This window comes from Aulonocara sp. 'chitande type north' Nkhata Bay, linkage group LG5 (genome assembly GCF_057382095.1).
Source record: "Aulonocara sp. 'chitande type north' Nkhata Bay isolate Kocher_YH1m ecotype deep benthic linkage group LG5, A_spYH_male_GT1.1, whole genome shotgun sequence".
Taxonomy (NCBI): domain Eukaryota; kingdom Metazoa; phylum Chordata; class Actinopteri; order Cichliformes; family Cichlidae; genus Aulonocara; species Aulonocara sp. 'chitande type north' Nkhata Bay.
The window spans coordinates 47,370,639-47,391,469 of NC_141348.1; the positions used below are offsets into that span (position 1 = coordinate 47,370,639).

General features: G+C 39.6%; 2 protein-coding genes across 2 annotated transcripts; both read right to left on the minus strand.

Annotated features, from left to right (window-relative positions):
• Positions 1-5,611: 5,611 nt before the first annotated feature.
• Positions 5,612-8,324, minus strand: LOC147331543 (L-selectin-like). Its single transcript, XM_086294368.1, has 5 exons — positions 8,216-8,324; positions 7,748-8,107; positions 7,259-7,639; positions 5,971-6,050; positions 5,612-5,743 (listed from the first exon to the last, which is right to left on the minus strand). The coding sequence occupies exons 1-5, from the start codon at positions 8,322-8,324 to the stop codon at positions 5,612-5,614; spliced, it is 1,062 nt and encodes a 353-aa protein (XP_086150494.1).
• An 8,671-nt stretch (positions 8,325-16,995) lies between these two features.
• On the minus strand, positions 16,996-20,419 carry LOC147331544 (E3 ubiquitin-protein ligase TRIM35-like). Its single transcript, XM_086294369.1, has one exon. It carries the CDS (start codon positions 20,228-20,230, stop codon positions 18,794-18,796), a length of 1,437 nt encoding a protein of 478 aa, XP_086150495.1. The 5' UTR covers positions 20,231-20,419; the 3' UTR covers positions 16,996-18,793.
• Between the last annotated feature and the right edge of the window lie 412 nt (positions 20,420-20,831).

A 20,831-nucleotide genomic window follows, 5' to 3' on the forward strand; every position in this document is an offset into this window, starting at 1 on the left:
TGCGATCCATGCTGGCTGGTCGCCCAGATGACTGCACTGTCCAGCTAATGTGTCACATGGCTGCTCAGATGGTGCAGCTCTGCGCGGACTCTGCCACAGCAGTACTGCTGAAAAACTGTATCCCACAAGAGCGATGCATCCACAGCCTCTTCAGAGAACTGGAGGGGCGCATCAGCTCGATTGCTTCCTCTCTCACCCCGGAGTCAGATCACGGAGCCAGAGAAGGCTTCATAAAAGAACTGATCCAGGTGTTGTTAGGGAGATTTGCACACTGCACGTGCACCCAGTGAGACAGCCAGCAGGACAATCAGCAGGTCCCACAGACAGAACAACCAGAGAAAAATCTGGAGTCCTCGCTGTCTGTGGAACCTTCACAAATGGCAAACACAGAAGCCTCAGAGGCTGAAAAAGCAGCCGTGGCTTCTGAGGAGCAGAAACCCTCTGCGTCACCTCGAGGTGAAGCAGAGAGAAAAGGGCTCATAAGCGTGGCCTTTTAGATCAAATCTGCTCTGAAGTAAAAACAGCAGATTTGACTTTATCACCAAAGGCCCTACAAGATCTTGCAAAGGTCATTTTCAAAGACTTTTGCAAGGAAGCGCTCTCAAAACACACCTTAACTCTATTGAAATTAGGAGAGCCAACAGTTGACAAACTTTTCATCTCCATCTTCAAGAAACACTTTGTAGTGTCCACACAGAAACTTGAGCCAGAGTCTTCTGAAATCAAAGCTCAGAAGCAGCTTTCAGTTGAAGTCTGTGTGGAAGAACTTGTCAGGCGTGCTTTTAAAAAGGCACGTGTTCTGTATACAGATGACACAGTTTATGAAATTAAGAAACGTTTGTTGAAGAAAATCTGGGCACACACATTATATATATATAATTTATTTATTTATTTTTTTCAAATATCTTTTATTAGAAGCAAGTATCACAGTTGTTACAGGTTAATAGGACTTATGGCCCCTTTTCCTCTAAACAAAGCAAATAAAAAAATAAATAAACAGAAAACCAAAAAACAAATCCACCAATCGATGATTTAGATGGTATCTAAAGTAGACTTCTAGTCCATTGAAGTGAACCCAACATGTCTTAGAATCAGAGAGGAAATTTTTTTTGTTGTTCTTAATTCCATTAAAGTTTTGTGGCAGTAGTTTAAAAGAAAATACGTTTCTGTGGTAAAACCATCGAGTAACAAAATTTGCTGTGTCATTAAAACTGGCATTTCAGTACTGGCTTCCTTTATGGTGGCTATTTGTGTGGGGGGTTATTTTTATTTAATTTATCTGGGTATTAGACTTCCTACTAGAACAAAAATCAACACACATAAAACCATTATTTTATTTATAAATTAAACAAATTAGGATTTTTTTTTAGAGGTTGATATAATAAAACTAATAAAGGTATAAAGTAGTGACGGGTCGGTCGCGAACTAAGAGCCAGGTCTTTGACGTGAACGACGCGAGCCGGCTCCTTATCGTGAGCCGTTGGGGTTTTTTTTTCTCTTTCTCTCACCCTCTCTCTCGCACTTTTTTTCCGCTTCACTCCGCATGCGAGCCTTTTTACTTTACGCTGGGAAGGGGCGGTAGTTGCACTCAGTAGCACAGGAACAAAGCGGGAGGGAGAGAGAGAGAAAGAGAGCCAGGGACAAAACGTCACATTAGAAAGGTATAGTAATCATCCACAACTATTTTCAGTTGTGGATGATAAAGGATTCAGAAAGTTTAGTCATGCAGGCCCATATGACAGTATATGCATGTTCTTTTTGTTTTCATATTATAATTTGTATTTAATTGTGTTGTGGTTTGCAGTGTTTTGTGTTGTTTCACTTTAAATTTGTAAAAGGAAAAAGCTGAAAATTTAAATAGTTAAAAGTTGAAATGTGAATAGTTGGTTTTTGTATTATATGATTTATTTATTACATTTTATGTGGAGTGAATAAATAAAAGTATATTTACGGTGGCCCCTACAGACAAAGCACATACAAACTTCAAACCACGTACAAACTCTGAAGCACGTACAAACTCTCAAGTACGTACAAACTCCAAAACACGTAAAAACAGGTAAAAACTCCAAAACAGGTAAAAACTCCAAAACACGTAAAAACAGGTAAAAACTCCAAAACAGGTACAAACTCCAAAACACGTACAAACTCCAAAACAGGTAAAAACTCCAAAACACGTAAAAACAGGTAAAAACTCCAAAACAGGTACAAACTCCAAAACACGTACAAACTCCAAAACAGGTAAAAACAGGTAAAAACTCCAAAACACGTAAAAACTCCAAAACACGTACAAACTGCAAAACACGTACAAACTCCAAAACAGGTAAAAACAAGTAAAAACAGGTAAAAACTCCAAAACAGGTAAAAACTCCAAAGCAAGCAAAAACGCGTACAAACTCCAAAACAGGTAAAAACACGTACAAACTCCAAAGCACATGCAAGCTCCAAAACACATGCAAGCTCCAAAACACGTGCAAACTCAGAAGCACATAAAAACTCAAAACACGTACAAAACACAACAGAAGTGCTCCAGGATGCTAGGCACAGTGTTGAGCTTTTGTTACCTAGTGGCTACACAAGCCAGCAAGTACCAACGACCGGATTTGGTGTGTGGTAATAACAGGTAATGAACTTTTCTTTTTTTTTTTTTATTATTTCACTATATATGAATGCTTGTGTATAAATACACAAACAATACACATATGCTTTCATGCTTTGAATTGTGTAATTTAAGTGATCTAGGTAGCTATTTTGGAAGTTCAGTTCATGCTAGAAATGTGTTTTGGAGTTTGTATGTGCTTTTTGGAGTTTGTACGTGTTTTGTCTCTAGGGGCCACCGCATATATTTGTATATAAACATATATAAATAAAACCACTTTTTTTTTACGTTAGTAATTCCTTTTGTGCATAATTTTATATTATTGTTAATAATAAATTAATTAAAGCAACAAAACAACTTGAAGAGCCGGTTCGGAGCCGAAAGAGCCGGGTCTTTTTAGTGAGGCGATCCTAAAGAGTCGGTTCTCTAAAAAGAGCCGGAAATCCCATCACTATTATAAAGGGCTTCAGAATTAAACAAAGGAATTTTTTACAGTGTTTTATTTAAAAATCTAAAAAGTCACATCATCACCTTCATCGTTTTGGTTACGGTTAGTTTTTGACATTTTAGCTGAAAAGAACTGCAATTTTACAATGTTGTACACAAACACGATTATTTCTGCCATGTTTAACGTATCCGTTAAATATCTGGCATGTGCACATTTGAGTATACCAAAGTTTCATTACGTTTACAAAGGGAACTCTGCCAGCTATCTAGTTTGGTTTAAATACAGCATCGTAAAATGTTTGACATCAAACATAAAGTCAATATTTGACCAGGCTCTGAGAAAAGAATAAATATTAGAAAGTTGAACGTATCTTTCAAAGATGGGTATTGGCATCTAGGATTTTATTGGTATCTGGCACTGTCTCAAAAACTGATCAGCCAAAGATCTGTTGCACTGTCTTCTGGGGGGGGGGAAAGGGTACTAGCTAGGGCTGGGCGATATATCGAGGTTTTTTTTTTTTTAAATATCGATATATTTTTATATGAGATATAAGATGTGACAATATCGTTCATATCGATATAGTCTATGTTACGTTATAATTATAGTTGTGGAGCCACAAGTTTGCCTCTTTTGTCCACTTTTGTCTTTACTCAACGTTACTCGGCCTGACCTCTCCTTCACTGAACACAACTCCCCCTCCCCCCCCATCGCTTCACCTGCAGGCAACGACAAGATCTACACAGCAAATCTCCATTAACGAGTTACTGCGCATCGCCCCGTGCGTGGGGCTGGACGGCGTCAACGTGTTAACGAGCTAACCACGCTAACGCCATGCATGGCCTGAAATCCTTTCATTTTCTCAAAAATCGACAGTGCGCCTTATGTATGAATTCTGGTTGTGCTTGATGACCGCGAACCGATTTTATGTGGTACACGGCGCTCAGCAATCTGTCAAAAAATGTTTTAGTACGACTTTGGTAAGCTATGGAGCTGCACCGGCTTGATGGATTGTCGGAGCATTACGGCTACCGACCGAGGAGCCTCGCGGAGTGATACATTACTGTGCTTCAACGTAATATTACCGTATTGTGTGTGTATAAGGACCATAAATGGCACCTGTTAAGAGACACGGTTATGAAGCGGATTTCAAACTCCAGGCTGTCAGTCACGAACTTGGAAAGAGAGCAGCTGTGAAATCTGTCTTTGTTATTATGCTCAGCGTCTTTTAGTTTACATTTTGACTGCACAATTGTGAGCTCTTTGTTATGCACAAAAACAACATCGTTTTATTTATGGAGCATTATTATTTAATAAATGCTCATAATTTATTTTTGAGTAGTTTTTTTCATGTACATCTATGCTGTATGTTAATACAAGTGCACATGTGACATCTGGGACACAGCTTTGACTAAGAACTCTCTTTTTGTTCTTACCTTATGGCTTTAAAAAAATATCGAGATATACATCTTATATCGCCATCCAGCTAAAAAATATCGAGATATGAATTTTGGGTCATATCGCCCAGCCCTAGTACTAGCACCTCAAATAGTACCATATAGTACTGCTCCTATTCGTTGTTTTGGCTATAACTGATAATATTAAAAGGAGCGGGGGGCCACACTGACATCATAAACCGCACAGCTTTTGACTTTAGTTTACACATTTATCATTTTAAATTTTTTACATTGATGTACTTTTTTAACAATATAAAAATATTATATATACCCACACATAAACTGACACCACTGATGGGCTATGCTATAGGCATGCTTCAAAGCGACTAAATATTGTCACGTCACAGGACGCACATCATTACAAAGCACTCTAAAACCCTGAATCGATTAGATGTTAAATAAATTGAAACTGAAAATGCTACGTCCAGATGAACAGAATCTACTTTTAGGGACTTACAAAACACTAACCAAGTATTTTCTGCCTGCGATCCATACAGCATGACCCGCAGAGAGAAAGAAGCTTGTGATGAAATGTTCTCTTTCCAATACAGTGATGGCATGCTCCTTGAAAACCTTTACAATTACATCATCTGTATGTTTGTGGCCTAATTCCATGAATGTCAGTATGACATCTGGCTCTTTCCATTTCTGTATTAAAGAGCTGTAAACCATATCACTGAGGAATATCACATTGTCGATTTTGATTTTTTTAAGTCTAGGCCAGAGTTTTATGAACAGCCGTTGGGTGATGGCATCAACTTTTTCAGTACAGCAAGGTGAACTGGCATTTTTAATGACACGCGTCACCACCTTCTTGATAGAGGTTTCCACAGATAACCTGTAATTTTCAGCCTCTTCAGCTACACACGGCTGGATTCTGCATAGTGTCGATCAGGTGATTTTTAATGATATCGACCGTCAGTTTTCTCAACACTGGGTCCTCGTCGTTCAGTAACATCAGTAAATGTTTTTCTTTACAGAATGTTTTCTGACGTAGCTCTTGGTAAATGGCCCTGTCGAGAAGCAGTGGGAATGAGAATCAGCAACCTTACACTGGATGGGGCTCTGATAAATTTGTTAAGCTGTAAGTGGCAGTAAAGTTGGTTTTAAATTTCACAGCTCAGTTTTCTTCTTTTCTTCCTTCTTAGTATTTTTCTCCTCTTTATGGAAGACTGCTCCATCAGGCAGCTTTCTCCACTTCAGATTGACTCCATTCACTCCTTTTTCCTCCAGTTTGTCCTGCAGCTGAAACACAAACAGTAAACAATTTAAAGCCTCCAGGTGACTAAAAACACACAAAAAAGGCTTTTACCTCACACAAAGGCTGCTTCTGACAGCAAAGGTCCTAAAGACTGAAGGATTTATCAAAATTATCAGCTCTCAGCATTTAGATAAGGCACAAAATCATATTGCATTATTACAGCGAAGTCCTAACAATATTTTTGTCACTTATAGAACTTGCAGAGACTTGCCTTTGTTAGGAGGTTTGCTTTGACAGCTCTGTCATTCAGATCCACAGACAAGTCCTCCAGATTCAAGCTCATTTTTATTACTGAGAAAGAGAAGACAAAAGAAATCATGACGAGTTTTCAGTTTTATTTTTGGGTCTCAAAATGTTTGTTGACCAATAATTTTCAAAATAGTTTTTAATCAATAACATTTTTTCTGACAAAAAGAAAACATTACCAAAACAAAACAAAAAACGAATGCGCAAGGACAAAATTATAATGACACGTAAAGTTTGGAAGTGATCCAATCAGAAATAATCTGCAATAAGTTTCGAGTGTCACGATCAGGCCGTGTGCAGGCAGGAATTGGACCCAAACGCAAACTCACAGGAAACAGGACTGAACTCTAAATACAGCTTCATTGCTAACAGAAGACTAAGGCGAGACAAAATAATATAAAACTAAACTGGGAGATTCTAAAGGAACTGACTCATGAGGAATCACACGGCGGGGCTCACAGTCATGAGGGAGGATGCGACACGGAATGGAGGGAGACGTGGACATAAATACACAGAAGGATAACGAGGGACATGGGAACACACAGCTGACACAGATAATCATAACGAGACAGGCCAGGAGCAAACACAACATGACTCATACTGACGGGAGACTGTGAAAGTTAAACAGGAAGTACACAGAGGCGCCGACAGGAGGGGAGGAGAGAACACGGGGAGAGCACAGACATAACGGGCTGGGGAAAACGTGGAATAAAACACAAGGAGGAGAAACGTGGCACGGGGACTCACAGATACGTGGGGAAATCGAATAACCTTAACAGAACAACCTAGGGACCCTTAGAATAAACGGTGGACCTAAAACATAATAACATCAAATGAAACACAAAATACCAAGTAGAAGTCCTGGGACCATGACATCGAGGAGTACATTTGATTGCCCACTGTAAGCAGTACCACTAACTCCCCTGCTCACAGTTTCTCAAAAAGATATGATAAAATGCTAATGTTTGGAGGAAGAGAAGAGCAGACATATGGACACATTTTGCATCTCATGTAAAAAAAAATGAGATTCTTTGTAAACCCTGTGAAGCAACTCTCAACAGTAAAAACACAGCAAGCTTTAACACTTTATATGTTAGAGAACTAAAACAACTTTTGATTTAGTCTACTGTAATCTTATGATATTTACTCAGTTAAATCTAGACTAACAAAATAATATTGATGCTTAAATTATGACAAAAAAATAACTAAATTATCACTAAAACTAAAGCAAAATTTTCTTAATATGTACGTACCTTTTTTCTGAACATTTTCCTTTCCAGGAGCTGGCAGGTTGTCAAAGCAGACAAATGGGATTTTTGTGAAATACTCAATGAACCTCCATTTTCCTGACCTCTGCAAATCTGCAACACCAAACAATGAGCGAAAAATGCTGGGAATGATTCCAGAGTCATCCCAGTATCTGAATGAGGAGTTGCCACAATCTCTCTGGCGAATTTCAGGATGTGAAATGACGCCTATCCACGCTCGATCCCCATTTGGCAGCAGTATTTGCAACTGACTGTCAGATATCGAATAACTGGCTATGTCTGTGAAGTTCTCTCTGCAGTACCTCAGAGCTCGGAACCAGTCTATGCTTTCATTAACAAGAACATATTGAGGACTCTGCGAAGTTCCTGCAATTAGAAATGGTAGAGGAACAGGTCATGTTGAGTTTTCTGGGTAAATGAAAATGAATCAAAACAGTCTTTATTGGAAAAGACAGCGCTTTGCTATTTTCTCACCATTGTAACAGATGAATGGATGTTCCACTGAGCAGTTGGAATACCACTGTCCACTCACTGAAATGCTTTTACAAAAATAGGAAACTAAGAAAGGTTCACTTTGAATTTGTTTTTTCCAGTTCCAGGAATCATCATCATTCTGAGATGCAGAACGCCGTTGTAAATGAATGTAAACACCAATCCAGACCTCAGAGTTGTAACCAGCAGATGAAACTGTATTGATAAACTGGTTCATTTCTTCACTGTTTTCAATGCAGGCCAGGCCTACATAGTTCTTTCTGCAGTAGCTCTGAGCCTCATACCAAGTAAAAGACTTATTAACAAAGTGGTACCGACGGCATTTGGAGAGGACGAGCCACCCTGTGAGGAAAATATAAATCATAAACATCTCTCAACATGTAAGCTGGCTGTATTACAACATATCACAGCAATAAGGACTAGCAAAGGGAGACAAAATAAATAACTGACCTGAGAGATACAAGACACCCAGCAGGATCTTCACAATCATCCTGCTGCTCTGTGGACTGGAAGAGGAAAGTCTGGCTATGTAACCAAAATGTAGGTACATTGTTATCATCCTCTTTCTACGAAATGCATTTTTTCTGTTTGTCTATGCAAAATGTGTTACAGGAATTCCTTTATTGAAATATTTACTTAACCAAATATTTAGTCAACTTGGTTTGTTGAAAAATGTTCAAAGTTCATATATGAAGCTTAAAGTAAATAAAAGATTTTCGAGTAGAGTGCTTGATGTTTTTAATTATACTGTGTTTATTTCCAACAGTACAGTAATTTGTCTTTAAATTTAAAATAATTGAATGCATTTCAGTACCTGTTGTAATAATACTGCTGCAGAGCTAATCTGCTTGATTTTATTACTGTTCCAGAGCCTTAGTGCCCCAGGCTGAAAGGATAGGTCCCCTTTTGTCTTCAGTCTTACATAAAGGACAACTAATAGATTTTGAGCTTGTGAGTGAAAATAGCAAGAAGTAGCATGTTTATTGAGAGCAAAAAATAAAGACAGAATAGTAGTTGGGTGTAAATAAGATAAAAACCCACAACATGCATGCAGGGGGGGATGGAAAACTATAGTCAGGAAGAATAAAGAAGAATCAAGACAGGCAAAGAATAAAAGTTAAAATTTATTGATTAAAAACAGATGAATAGTGATGATTTAGGAAGTATGACAAAGTCGTCAGGTGAATGACCTTCAGTTGGCTTTTCTGTCCACTTCCAAACACAAATCCTTTCTACTAAGGCAAAGGTCATCTCACCACAGAGACAACAGGTACGGCCAAAGACCACACAGACATGACACATGTCAGGTAAGTGCATGAACCAGGGAGACTGAGTACAGGGGAGTTGACAAAAGAAATTAAGAAACAAAGGCCTAAACAGAAACCTGGAAATTAACTAAATGAGCTAAACCTATTGATGGTGAGATGAAGCCTCATGATGAACTGAAGCTTTCCATCCAACTCGTCGACTCATGGTGTGAAGCATTGTGATGATTCATTTGCTGTACTGCGCCATCAAGTGGATGATTCAAGTGAAACAGGCCCTTTGATTATAATGATGTGATGTAAAAACCTCTAAACTGAATAAATAAAAATTTTCATGTTTATTTATCCCGAATATTGTCTCAGTATGTCTGATACAAAAGAGAAAGTGGAAACTATCAGGACAGAGTTTTGGTATGATTGTGTAACTGTGTAATCATGCTTATGTACATCTGGGAAATAACACAAACTAGTGTGTGGTGCTTCACTTTTTAATAAACTAAAAGACAGAAATCAGATTATAGGATCTGCAGTGTTGTTTATTTATATTATGGTACTTATCATTTGTGACATTTATTACTGTGTGCATACTTTATTAGGAGAGATGAGATTTAAAAAAAATCTTCCTTGCTGGTTCCATCGAAGAAGAAATGCTCAAGTAACTATGTAGCACGTACGCAATCCAATTCCACGACACAATGTGATGGGGGAAATCAGCTGTGTTTTGCTGCCCATTTTATTTTGCATCTGGCGCGAACCGGCGAGCCACTTCCTGAATCAGTCACATGGTACGGACTGCCCGCGAGGCCTCTAACGTCACTGCATACGTAATCAACGCAAGCCTCCCCCGAGATTACCCGACGCACGCTTCGCAGCTTCGACATACAGGACACATCACTAGCTAAACTGAAACTAGAACACCAGTGAATACAAAATGATGCCATGGCAATTACTGAGAGGTGTTTTGGTGGTGCTGTCACTTGGTGTTTGCTCTCTCTGCGGTAGAGTATTACTTCCTGTTCAAACACAGTGGTGTTTTTGAGTAGCTTATCTGCTTAGCAAATTAATTAAAAACTTTTACATTCTTTTTCATAATATAATCTTCACGTGCTTCATCCGAAGCACACTTTCTGTGTACCCACTACCTAATTTATAGCCAAAGTATTCACTCACTCTTTACTGTTTTGCTAGCTTAGCTTAGCTCGTAGCCGACTCGTTAGCACCATGGCTACTTCACCTGTCCCTCCTGCACTTTCCTGCGCATTGTGTCAGATGTTTAGTTACTCCTTGGTCTCTTTTAGCAGTATTGATACTTGTAACAAATGTAGTATATTTGCAGCTCTGGAGGCCAGGATTACTGAATTGGAGACTCTGCTTCGCACCCTTCATTCACCCGTAGCTAGCCAGGCCCCTGTAGTTGGTGCAGCCGAATATGGCGTAGGCCCCGCTAGCTGTTCCCCGGCAGACCCCAAGCAGTTGGTGAAAGAGGGTGGCAGGGTAACGGTGAGGAGGAAGCATAGTCCTAAACAGAAGCCCCAGGTACACCACCAACCTGTTCATGTGTCTAACCGTTTTTCCCCACTCGGCGACACACCCGCCGGGGGTCAAACTCTGGTAATTGGTGATTCTGTTCTCAGACGTGAAGCTAGAGACACCAGCAACCATAGTCAATTGTCTTCCAGGGGCCAGAGCAGGCGACATTGAAGGAAATTTAAAACTGCTGGCTAAGGGTAAACATAAATTCATTAAAATCAAAATTCACGTCAGCAGTAATGACACAATCAGTATTGAATCGGTGTGTAACTTTGCCAAAACGATGTTGGACTCTGTAGTTTTCTCTAATCCCCTCCTCAATCAGACCAGGAGTGACATGTTAGACGGATATTCTTCTTAAATTGCTGGCTGTGTGAGTGGTGTCCCAGAAACGATGTGGGCTTCGTAGATAATTGGCAAACCTTCTGGAGGAAACCTGGTCTTGTTAGGAGAGACCGCATCCATCCCACTTTGGATGGAGCAGCTCTCATTTCTGGAAATATAGACAAATTTATTAAGCCCCCCCCCAAAATATGACTATCCAGAGTTGGGACCAGGAAGCAGAGTTGCAGTCTTACACGCCTCTGTGCGGCTTCTCTCCTCCTGCTACCCCCCCCAAAAAAAAAAAAAATCTCCACACAGACTGTGTCAGCTCCCGAACAGACAAAAAACAAACTAAAAACCAGCAACAAACAACTTAAACATAAACAATCACAAAGAAAGAGCAATACAGTATCCACATCTGAACCAAAGAGTAAAACAGTGAAATGTGGATTATTAAATATTAGGTCTCTCTCCTCCAAGTCTCTGTTAGTACATGACTTAATAATTGATCAACAAATCGATTTACTCTGTCTTACAGAAACCTGGTTGCAGCAGGATGATTATGTTAGTTTAAATGAATCAACACCCCCGAGTCATTCTAACTACCAGAAACCTCGAAGCACAGGCCGAGGGGGCGGTGTGGCAGCAATTTTTCACACCAGCCTATTAATTAATGAAAGACCAAGACAGACTTTTAATTCATTTGAAAGCCTGATGCTTAGCCTCGTCCACCCCAGCTGTAAAACTCAGAAACCAGTCTTACTTGTTATCATTTATCGTCCACCTGGGCCTTACAGAGTTTGTCTGATTTAGTTCTGAGCTCAGATAAAATAATTATTGTGGGTGATTTTAACATCCATGTAGATGCTAAAAATGACAGCCTCAACATGGCATTTAATCTGTTATTAGACTCAATTGGCTTCTCTCAAAATGTAAAAGAACCCACCCACCACTTTAATCACACTCTAGATCTTGTTTTAACATATGGCATAGAAACTGAACATTTAACAGTGTTTCCTGAAAACCCTCTCCTGTCTGATCATTTCCTGATAACATTTACAATAATTGATTACACAGCAGTGGGGAGTAGACTTTATCAAAGTAGATGTCTTTCTGAAAGCGCTGTAACTAAGTTTAAGAATATAATCCACCCACTGTTATCATCTTCAATGCCCTGTACCAACATAGAGCAGAGAAGCTACCTGAACGCTACCCCAACAGAGGTCGATTATCTTGTTAATAATTTTACCTCCTCACTATGTACGACTCTGTAGCTGTAGCTCCGGTGAAAATGCTCAAAGAAGTCCTGCCATTAATTAATGCTTCAATCTTAAATATGATCAACCTATCTCTAATAATCAGCTATGTACCACAGGCCTTCAAGCTGGCTGTAGTTAAACCTTTACTCAAAAAGCATCTCTAGACCCAGCAGTCTTAGCTAATTATAGGCCAATCTCCAACCTTCCTTTCATATCAAACATCCTTGAAAGAGTAGTTGTCAAACAGCTAACAGATCATCTGCAGAGGAATGGTTTATTTGAAGAGTTTCAGTCAGGTTTCAGAGCTCATCACAGCACAGAAACAGCTTTAGTGAAGGTTACAAATGATCTTCTTATGGCCTCTGACAGTGGACTCATCTCTGTGCTTGTCCTGCTAGACCTCAGTGCAGCGTTCGATACTGTTGACCATAATATCCTATTAGAGCGATTAGAACATGCTGTAGGTATTACAGGTACTGCACTGCAGTGGTTTGTATCATATCTATCTAATAGACTCCAATTTGTGCATGTAAATGGAGAGTCCTCTTCACACACTGAGGTCAATTATGGAGTTCCACAGGGTTCAGTGCTAGGACCGATTCTGTTTACATTATACATGCTTCCCCTAGGCCAGGGGTCTGCAACCTTTAGGACCCAAAGAGCCATTTGGACCCGGTTCCCACGAAAAAGAAAACACTGGGAGCCGCAAATACTTTTTAACATCTAAAATGAAGATAACACTGTATGTATTGTTTTTTACCTTTATGCTTTGTGGGAACAACTAAGGTGTGTTGCTTATGAAATCCATGAAGTGCTACAGAGAAAATTACATTTTATTTATGTAATTAACACATTTTGAACTGTTAAAGAAATATAACAAAAGCAAAGACACCCAGCTGAACTAAAATGGTCCATGTAGCACACAAAAACTGTTGTGAGCCGCCACCCTCATATCGCCTTTGGGCTTTTGGAGCCTTGACCTGACTTTTAAAAAATAATTTAAAAGAAAAGCACTATGCTGCTGAAAAAAGAAAAATAGATATTTGAAATTTCTTCCTAAATATGTATCTAACCTGGTTAATGTGTGTGGCGGGGTGTGGTCTGCTGCGCCGCTGCAGGGAAGGCGGACACACTTGAGCGGCACCCGCAATCACGCCTCGCCGCCTTAACGTCTGTGCCATCTATGCTGTTGTGTTGTTGTTGGTATATGTCGGGCTGTGAGCTGAAAAGCTACAGCCGGCTGTATGCGTACAGCAACCGTGTGTGAAAAGTGGTCAATAAAGAGATGCTGAAAAGCATCTTCATGCAAACATCGTCGGGTCTGCCGTGATATGTTTACAATGGGACTTCTGCTCCTGAACCTTTGAACAGCAGGTCTGTAAGCTGTCATCTGTGAGGCGTGAGCGGTGTTTGTTTTTAACATAGTTCACAGTGGAGCTGCTGACATAACGTGGATCCGAAGATCCATAATTGGCCTACCTGGGGTTGAAAGTCTCGATAAATATACAGCGTTTCGGCGGGTACACCGGCTTCCGCAAGTGTGACGCTTATTTTGAGCGATGAAAAAATAATAGAATATAATTTAATTTTTATATTTCAATATCACAATAATCTTCCAATTTAGAACTACAAGTTAAAAAAAAGAACTAACATAAATAAAATATACTTCAGCTAAATACTTGTTTATTACTAATTTATTTTCTCAAACCACGCGGCGCCGCACTTTAAGGACTAAAGAGCCACATGCGATCCCTGCCCTAGGCAGCATCATTAGAAGACATAGCATATGCAGATGACACCCAGCTCTATCTGTCCATGAAGCCAGATAACACACATCAATTACTTAAACTGCAGGAATGTCTTAAAGACATAAAGACCTGGATGGCCGCTAACTTTCTGCTTCTTAATTCAGATCAAACTGAGGTTATTGTACTCGGCCCTGAAAAGCTTAGAAATATGGTATCTAACCAGATTCTTACTCTGGATGGCATTACCTTGGCCTCCAGTAACGCTGTGAGGAACCTTGGAGTCATTTTTGACCAGGACATGTCCTTCAAAGCACATATTAAACAAATATGTAAGACTGCTTTCTTCCATTTGCGCAACATCTCTAAAATTAGAAATATCCTGTCTCAGAGTGATGCTGAAAAACTAGTTCATGCATTTATTACTTCCAGGCTGGACGACTGTAATTCATTATTATCAGGATGTCCAAAAAACTCACTGAAAAGCCTTCAGCTAATCCAAAATGCTGCAGCAAGAGTCCTGACAGGGACTAGAAAGAGAGAGCAGATTTCTCCTGTTTTGGCTTCCCTTCATTGGCTTCCTGTTAAATCCAGAATTGAATTCAAAATCCTGCTCCTCACATACAAGGTCTTAAATAATCAGGCCCCATCTTATCTTAATGACCTTGTAGTACCATATCACCCTATCAGAGCACTTCGCTCTCGCTCTGCAGGCCTACTTGTTGTTCCTAGAGTATTTAAAAGTAGAATGGGAGGGAGAGCCTTCAGTTTTCAGGCCCCTCTTCTGTGGAACCAGCTTCCAGTTTGGATTCGGGAGACAGACACTATCTCTACTTTCAAGATTAGGCTTCAAACTTTCCTTTTTGCTAAAGCATATAGTTAGGGCTGGACCAGGTGGCCCTGAATCCTCCCTTAGTTATGCTGCAATAGACGTAGGCTGCTGGGGGATTCCCATGATGCATTGAGTTTTTCCTTTCCAGTCACCTTTCTCACTTACTATGAGACTAATAGACCTCTCTGCATCGAATCATATCTGTTATTAACCTCTGTCTCTCTTCCACAGCATGTCTTTATCCTGTCTTCCTTCTCTCACCCCAACCGGTCGCAGCAGATGGCCCCGCCCCTCCCTGAGCCTGATTCTGCTGGAGGTTTCTTCCTGTTAAAAGGGAGTTTTTCCTTCCCACTGTCGCCAAAGTGCTTGCTCATAGGGGGTCATATGATTGATGGGTTTTTCTCTGTATCTGTTATTGTACGATCTACTGTACAATATAAAGCGCCTTGAGGTGACTGTTTTTGTGATTTGGCGCTACATAAATAAAATTGAACGAATACATTAAAACCCACACACTGGGTCACACGACCCAGTACAGTGACAAACTGTCTATTTATGTGTGGTTTTTTTTCTTAATCTCTACAGCTGGATCAGCTGCAGTTCATGAAAAGGCAGTGATGCGCAGGGATGTATCTGACCCTCTACATGGAATGATCGACAAAGATGGAGGGCTTACCATTCCGAAGGAGGGAAATTACTTTGTTTACTCCCAAGTTTCCTTCAGTGACAGTGGTGTGTTTCAGCACTCTGTTACACTTTCCAGAAAAAAGTATTTAAAAAACGTAACACTCATGCAATCGAGAAAATACCCCAAAGAAAGCGGATCAAACAGTTTTCTGAGTGGAACTTTTCATCTTTATGAACATGACAGAATTTTTGTGACTGTAAGCAACACCTCAAAGATTATACAAAATAACAATTATTTTGGTGCATTTATGCTCTAAATCCCACAGATGGATAAAATTATGTTATTTTTACAGCTTTTGTTTTCTGTGCAGCTTAATATCAGCAGGACGGGATTTTTGCATTGTTTTAAAGTTTTCTCAAATGTGGATGAATTGTTTAGTCAAAACAAATAATTTCTGCTTGTGCTTGTTACACTTTTCTCCTGATGTTTAATTTGCTTTTCATGATGCCTGCAGTTCCTCTGTAAATGAACCTGCACAAGAATGAAATACGCTGGTAAATATGTTTGGATTAGTTAAACTGTTTGTCTCTATTTTTAAATTTCATTTTAAAGCTTCCCTATTGTACAGTTTTCATTTCTTCTTTTTATAATAATTGTATTGTTTTTGTACTTTGTTTACCACAGCATGAAAACATATTTTGACTGATTGTTAATGTAAAAAGAGGTCGCTACAGTGAGTAACTCCACCTGTCTCCTGAGACTTAACCAGGGATCTAAAGTCCAATAAAAAACGGAATAAGACAAAATTATCTAAGGAGCTTGGAAAGAAAAAAGCGTCTGGATCTCTTTATGTCGCTTGGAGACTCAAAGCTTCAGTTCTAGGGTCAATAAGGGAATGAGACAAAATGATTTTTTTTTCTTGTTGTCTGAAGTCAGCTGTTTAACATTGTTGTAACATTAGACTATTTGTATTGTGTTATTGGTCAGTTTAAAAAAACACTGCAGCTTAATTTAGCTGTTTTGTAAAAATCAGCTTTTATTGGATATATCTGATAATGTACTTTGTTCTTTGTTAAGCAAAGTAACACAACCCAAGCACTGTGGGGTTTTTATGCTTTTATTGTGCAGCTGTCTCATGTTATGTTTTCCTTAATGTAGTCAATCAGCATTTTTTTCACTGCTCTGACCTCAGTTTTCTTTTTTTCTTTTCTTTTTTGAATAAAAAATAGATGAAAGACATAAAATCCAAAATGTTCCTCATTGTGACAAATCGTAAATTATTTATTCAAGCATAACAAGTCCCCTAACTCAAGGGATTGCCCAGAGGTGTGTTTGCACATAACAGACAACATAGTATAAATAAATTGTATCTTCGGGCACTTTTTTAAACATGGAACATGTTATATTTCTGTTTTCTCCTGAGAAGAATGAAGCAACGTTTTGCTGGTTTTGAAACTAAACCCAAAACCTGATGATAAAGGGGTCATGAGACTCTGAGTGAGGGGTGATTTCTTCTGTGGTTCATGCTTTGGTTTCTGTGTATTGTTGTGTTCATAATTTTGGAAGGAATCTCAGAAAAAAGGTATGTCTCTTTAAAAAGGATTTATTTTGCTTTTTGCAGTTGAAAGTTTACACAGTGCTGCGGACTTCTATGTGAACCAACAGCATGTTTGACAAAAAGGATTACCCCCAAACAGGCTGTACATTATATAGTGAGACAAAAACATAGATTATAACAGCTAACTTCCTCCCGCATGGACGCAGTCTTGGTGTCTGCTCCGAAGCATCCTCATATCTCCATGACCTCGTCTGGTATCTGCTCCCTCCTCTGTAAGAGACAGAAAAGCGAAACACCTCTCTGCCTATCCTTGATAATCTAATGCTATTATCCATTGTTCTTCTAGTGATTCAAAGTTGGTTTAGAATATCATATTCAGAACTCTCTGATCCAAAGACTTATTCTAAACATAATCTATGTGTGTAAGCGTGTTTGCAGTTACCCCTCTGCACTCTAAGTCATTTCCTACAATATATCAGTCCGGACAGTAAAGCCGAACAAAGCTTCTGACCTTCAGAAGACTGAGCGCCAACTCATTATGAGCACATTTGCAGTAAATGTATGAAAATGATTATAACCACCTAATTTAGTAAAATAAATCAAACATTTTCAATCACAACAGTGTGGAAACAACTAGGTGTGTGTTAATGTTCACATCAAAGAATGAGAGCATCTCTCTATTACAGACCAGCTAACCTCCCACCCTCGGGACCTTCTTCACTGAAACAACTTTACATGGAAGTGATGAAGAGGCTGCCGCGTTAGTTCCTTCAAACAAATATATTTCCCAGAATCCAGTCTGTGTTTGTCCCTTTCTTAGAAAAGACCCCGTCACCAGCCCAAGGGTTCAGTCCTCATCATTTCTGACTTCAAGATCACAATCTCTGAGTCAAAGCCCTCAGAGCCCAGCACAAGTGAACAGCTGACAGTCTGTGTCGTGTCTCAACAAATCAGCTCTGGTTCACCTTCAGTCTGTACAGAATGCAGCGGCAAGACTTTTAACTGGTACAAAGAAGAGGTCACACATTACTCCAGTTTTGGCTTCTCTTCATTGGTTGCCTGTAAATTTTAGGGTTCATTTTAAAATTTTAGTTGTAACTTTTAGAGCTCTGCACGGTGAAGCTCCCCAGTATATCTCTGACCTGTTGAAACCTCATGCTTCATCCCGAGCACTTAGGTCTTCAGGTCAGAGGCTACTGGTGGTCCCACGTACTAGGTTTAAAACACGTGGGGATCGAGCTTTTCAGGCACCTAGGCTGTGGAACTCTCTGCCGTTGTCTTTACGCTGTCTAGACTCTACTGACTCCTTTAAAAAGCAGCTGAAGACATTTTCTTTTATACAAACGGGCTTTTAATTAATTTTAACTTGTATGTCTGATCTTATTGTAAAGCACTTTGTGATTTTTATCTGTGAAATGTGCTATATAAATAAATTTTACTTACTTACTTACTTCTTGGAAAGGAAAACAAAAAGCTGAAGTTGAGCTGAAGAGGCCAAAAATAAAAGTCTTTACACACAACAGATTATTGAAGACAGTTTAGTAGTTGAATAAAACTGACATTTGTTTTTTCAATTTCCCAGTTTGGCAAAATCACTTTTTAAAATAATTGTGGAGGCTTTAAACTCAGTGCTTGTTAGGCATAAACATGTAGGTGGAACCACCTACATGTTTTTTTTTTTCTTATTCCCAGATAAAGTTGTGTATGTGAGTTTGTTGGGTGTATTTTATATTATATTGTTAAAATCTCAGCAGCAAATACCGTAGCTGAATATTTCTGTAACTGTATCTTCATGTTGTTAAAGCCTGGAAACAAATATATACAGGATGAGGAGGATGTGTGTGGATTCTTTTTTTGCTCTTTCTTAGTATCTTGGAACTATTAATGCTAGGACTTTTTACTGGTATCAAAATAAGGCCAAAAACCTGTTGATAGAGGAGTTATATGCTCGTCCACTTTCAAGATCACTGGTAATATCTTCAGTGGTTTCTTCTCAGTCAAAAGATAAGGAAACAGCTTCTCAGTGAAATTGTGTTCGAAGGTGTGTATGAGTGTGTTGGCATCCAGATCAAAGAATGAGAGCGTCCCACTGTCATACTCCAGCTGAACTCTGACCCTCTGCAGCTTCTTCGCCGACAACAATGTACTTGTACCTGGTACTGTTATTACTATGTACTTTTCATCCTCGAAACATAATTGCCAGACACCTGACAGTGCTTGTACCTTTCTCTCATAAGACTCATTTACAACACCAAAGGCCCAAAATCCCTCTTCTCCAACCTCAACATCCCAAATGTGAGTCCCTGAGTCGAAGCCCTCAGAGCCCAGAACAACTTTACAATAGTGACACCTCTCTGGATTATCAGGAACCTTCTGTCTCCCTCCAAGACTTACACTGGTCAGATCGTCAGATAGGATGAGTTGTGGATGAGCTGTGTTTGGATCCAGAATCACAGGAGTGTAGGAGACCATCTCCTTCATCTTATTCCAGATGTTGTAGGTCAGGTTGCCCAGGTGTTTGGCCACATCCATCAGGGCTCCTGAGTCCAGCTGTGGAGCATCCAACAGGGGGCGCTGCTTGACTCTGTTGACTGCAGCCTTGTAGTTGTGGAGGAATGAGACGTCTTCAGCTCTCAGTTGCTCCTCTGTGGCTCTGATTGTTTCTGAAAGAGTTTTTATCTCTCTACTCAGAGACTTAATCTTCTCCTCCATTTTTCTTAACTTCTGCTTTTCTTCCAGCCTCAGAGCAGCCAGCCTGGCCTTCTCTTCATTTTGTAGAAACTGCAGAAGCTTTTTAAACTCCTCCTTTATCTGCTTCTCCGTCTGTTGTGCCTGGACCTTTATATGTTTTGCTGTTTGATCAAACTTTCCTTTGACTTGTTCAAACACCTTCATTTTATCTTGTAAGGGCTTCAGGCGTTTCTGAAGCTCCTCTCTGTGATCCTGGGCGGCTTCTTCAGTTGGGTTGAATCTGTGGTCTTGGTGCGCTTTTGAATCTCGACAGACGACACACACCAGCTGCTGATGATCCAAACAGAAAAGTCTGAGTGTCTCATGGTGCAGACGGCAGAGAGGCTCAGACACTGCAGAAGGTTTTTTATCTCTCTGCAGTAAGAAAGCTTCACACAGGTTCTTTAACGCCAAGTTACGGGGCGGATCATTTGACAGGTTTATCTTCTTACAAAGTGGGCAGTTGTGTTTCTTTCTCCACCACGTCTGCAGACAGAATCGACAGAAGCTGTGGCTGCATGACAGGATGACAGGATCTCTATAGATGTCGCGGCAGACGGGACAGGAGAGATCCTTTTCCGACTGAGAAGACATTTTGTCCTGGAGTGACAACAATGAAAACAATGAGACGTCCACTCAAGAAGTTTCTTCAAACTTACTTTCCCTTCTGTAAAACTTCTTTTTGTAACATGGAATCAGCAGCATCGTGTTGAAGTGTCAGTATCCTGATATTCCCTGTATTTCAGTGTTCCCGTATCCTTCTTGCTGTCGTTGAACGTCCTCTCTTTTCTAACAAAGAATCTAAATATATAGTCCAGAAAGTGAAAGTGTCACGGTGAATGGAATTTGACACCAGTATGAGCAATGAATGAGGAAGATGCATACTTAAAAGGGTGCGTGATTCATTTCTATATGGGGTGGAGAGAGGTGTTGTAGAAATGTCAAATAAATGGTGGTGCATGAAACCAGGTTGTCTTTATTACTTTTATTTAATTTTGTAAGAGGTTCAAAGAACAGTACAGATTATGGCAACACTTTGCATGTTTTTGGTAAAGTTATCTACCAAAGTCACAGGATGCCATTAGAACACTGAGTAATAAAAGGTAACTGATATGTCAACATCTGAAGGATTACATGAGCACAGAATATGTTAACATGAAGCATTTCATTCAGCAATAGCCTGACAAACAGAAGA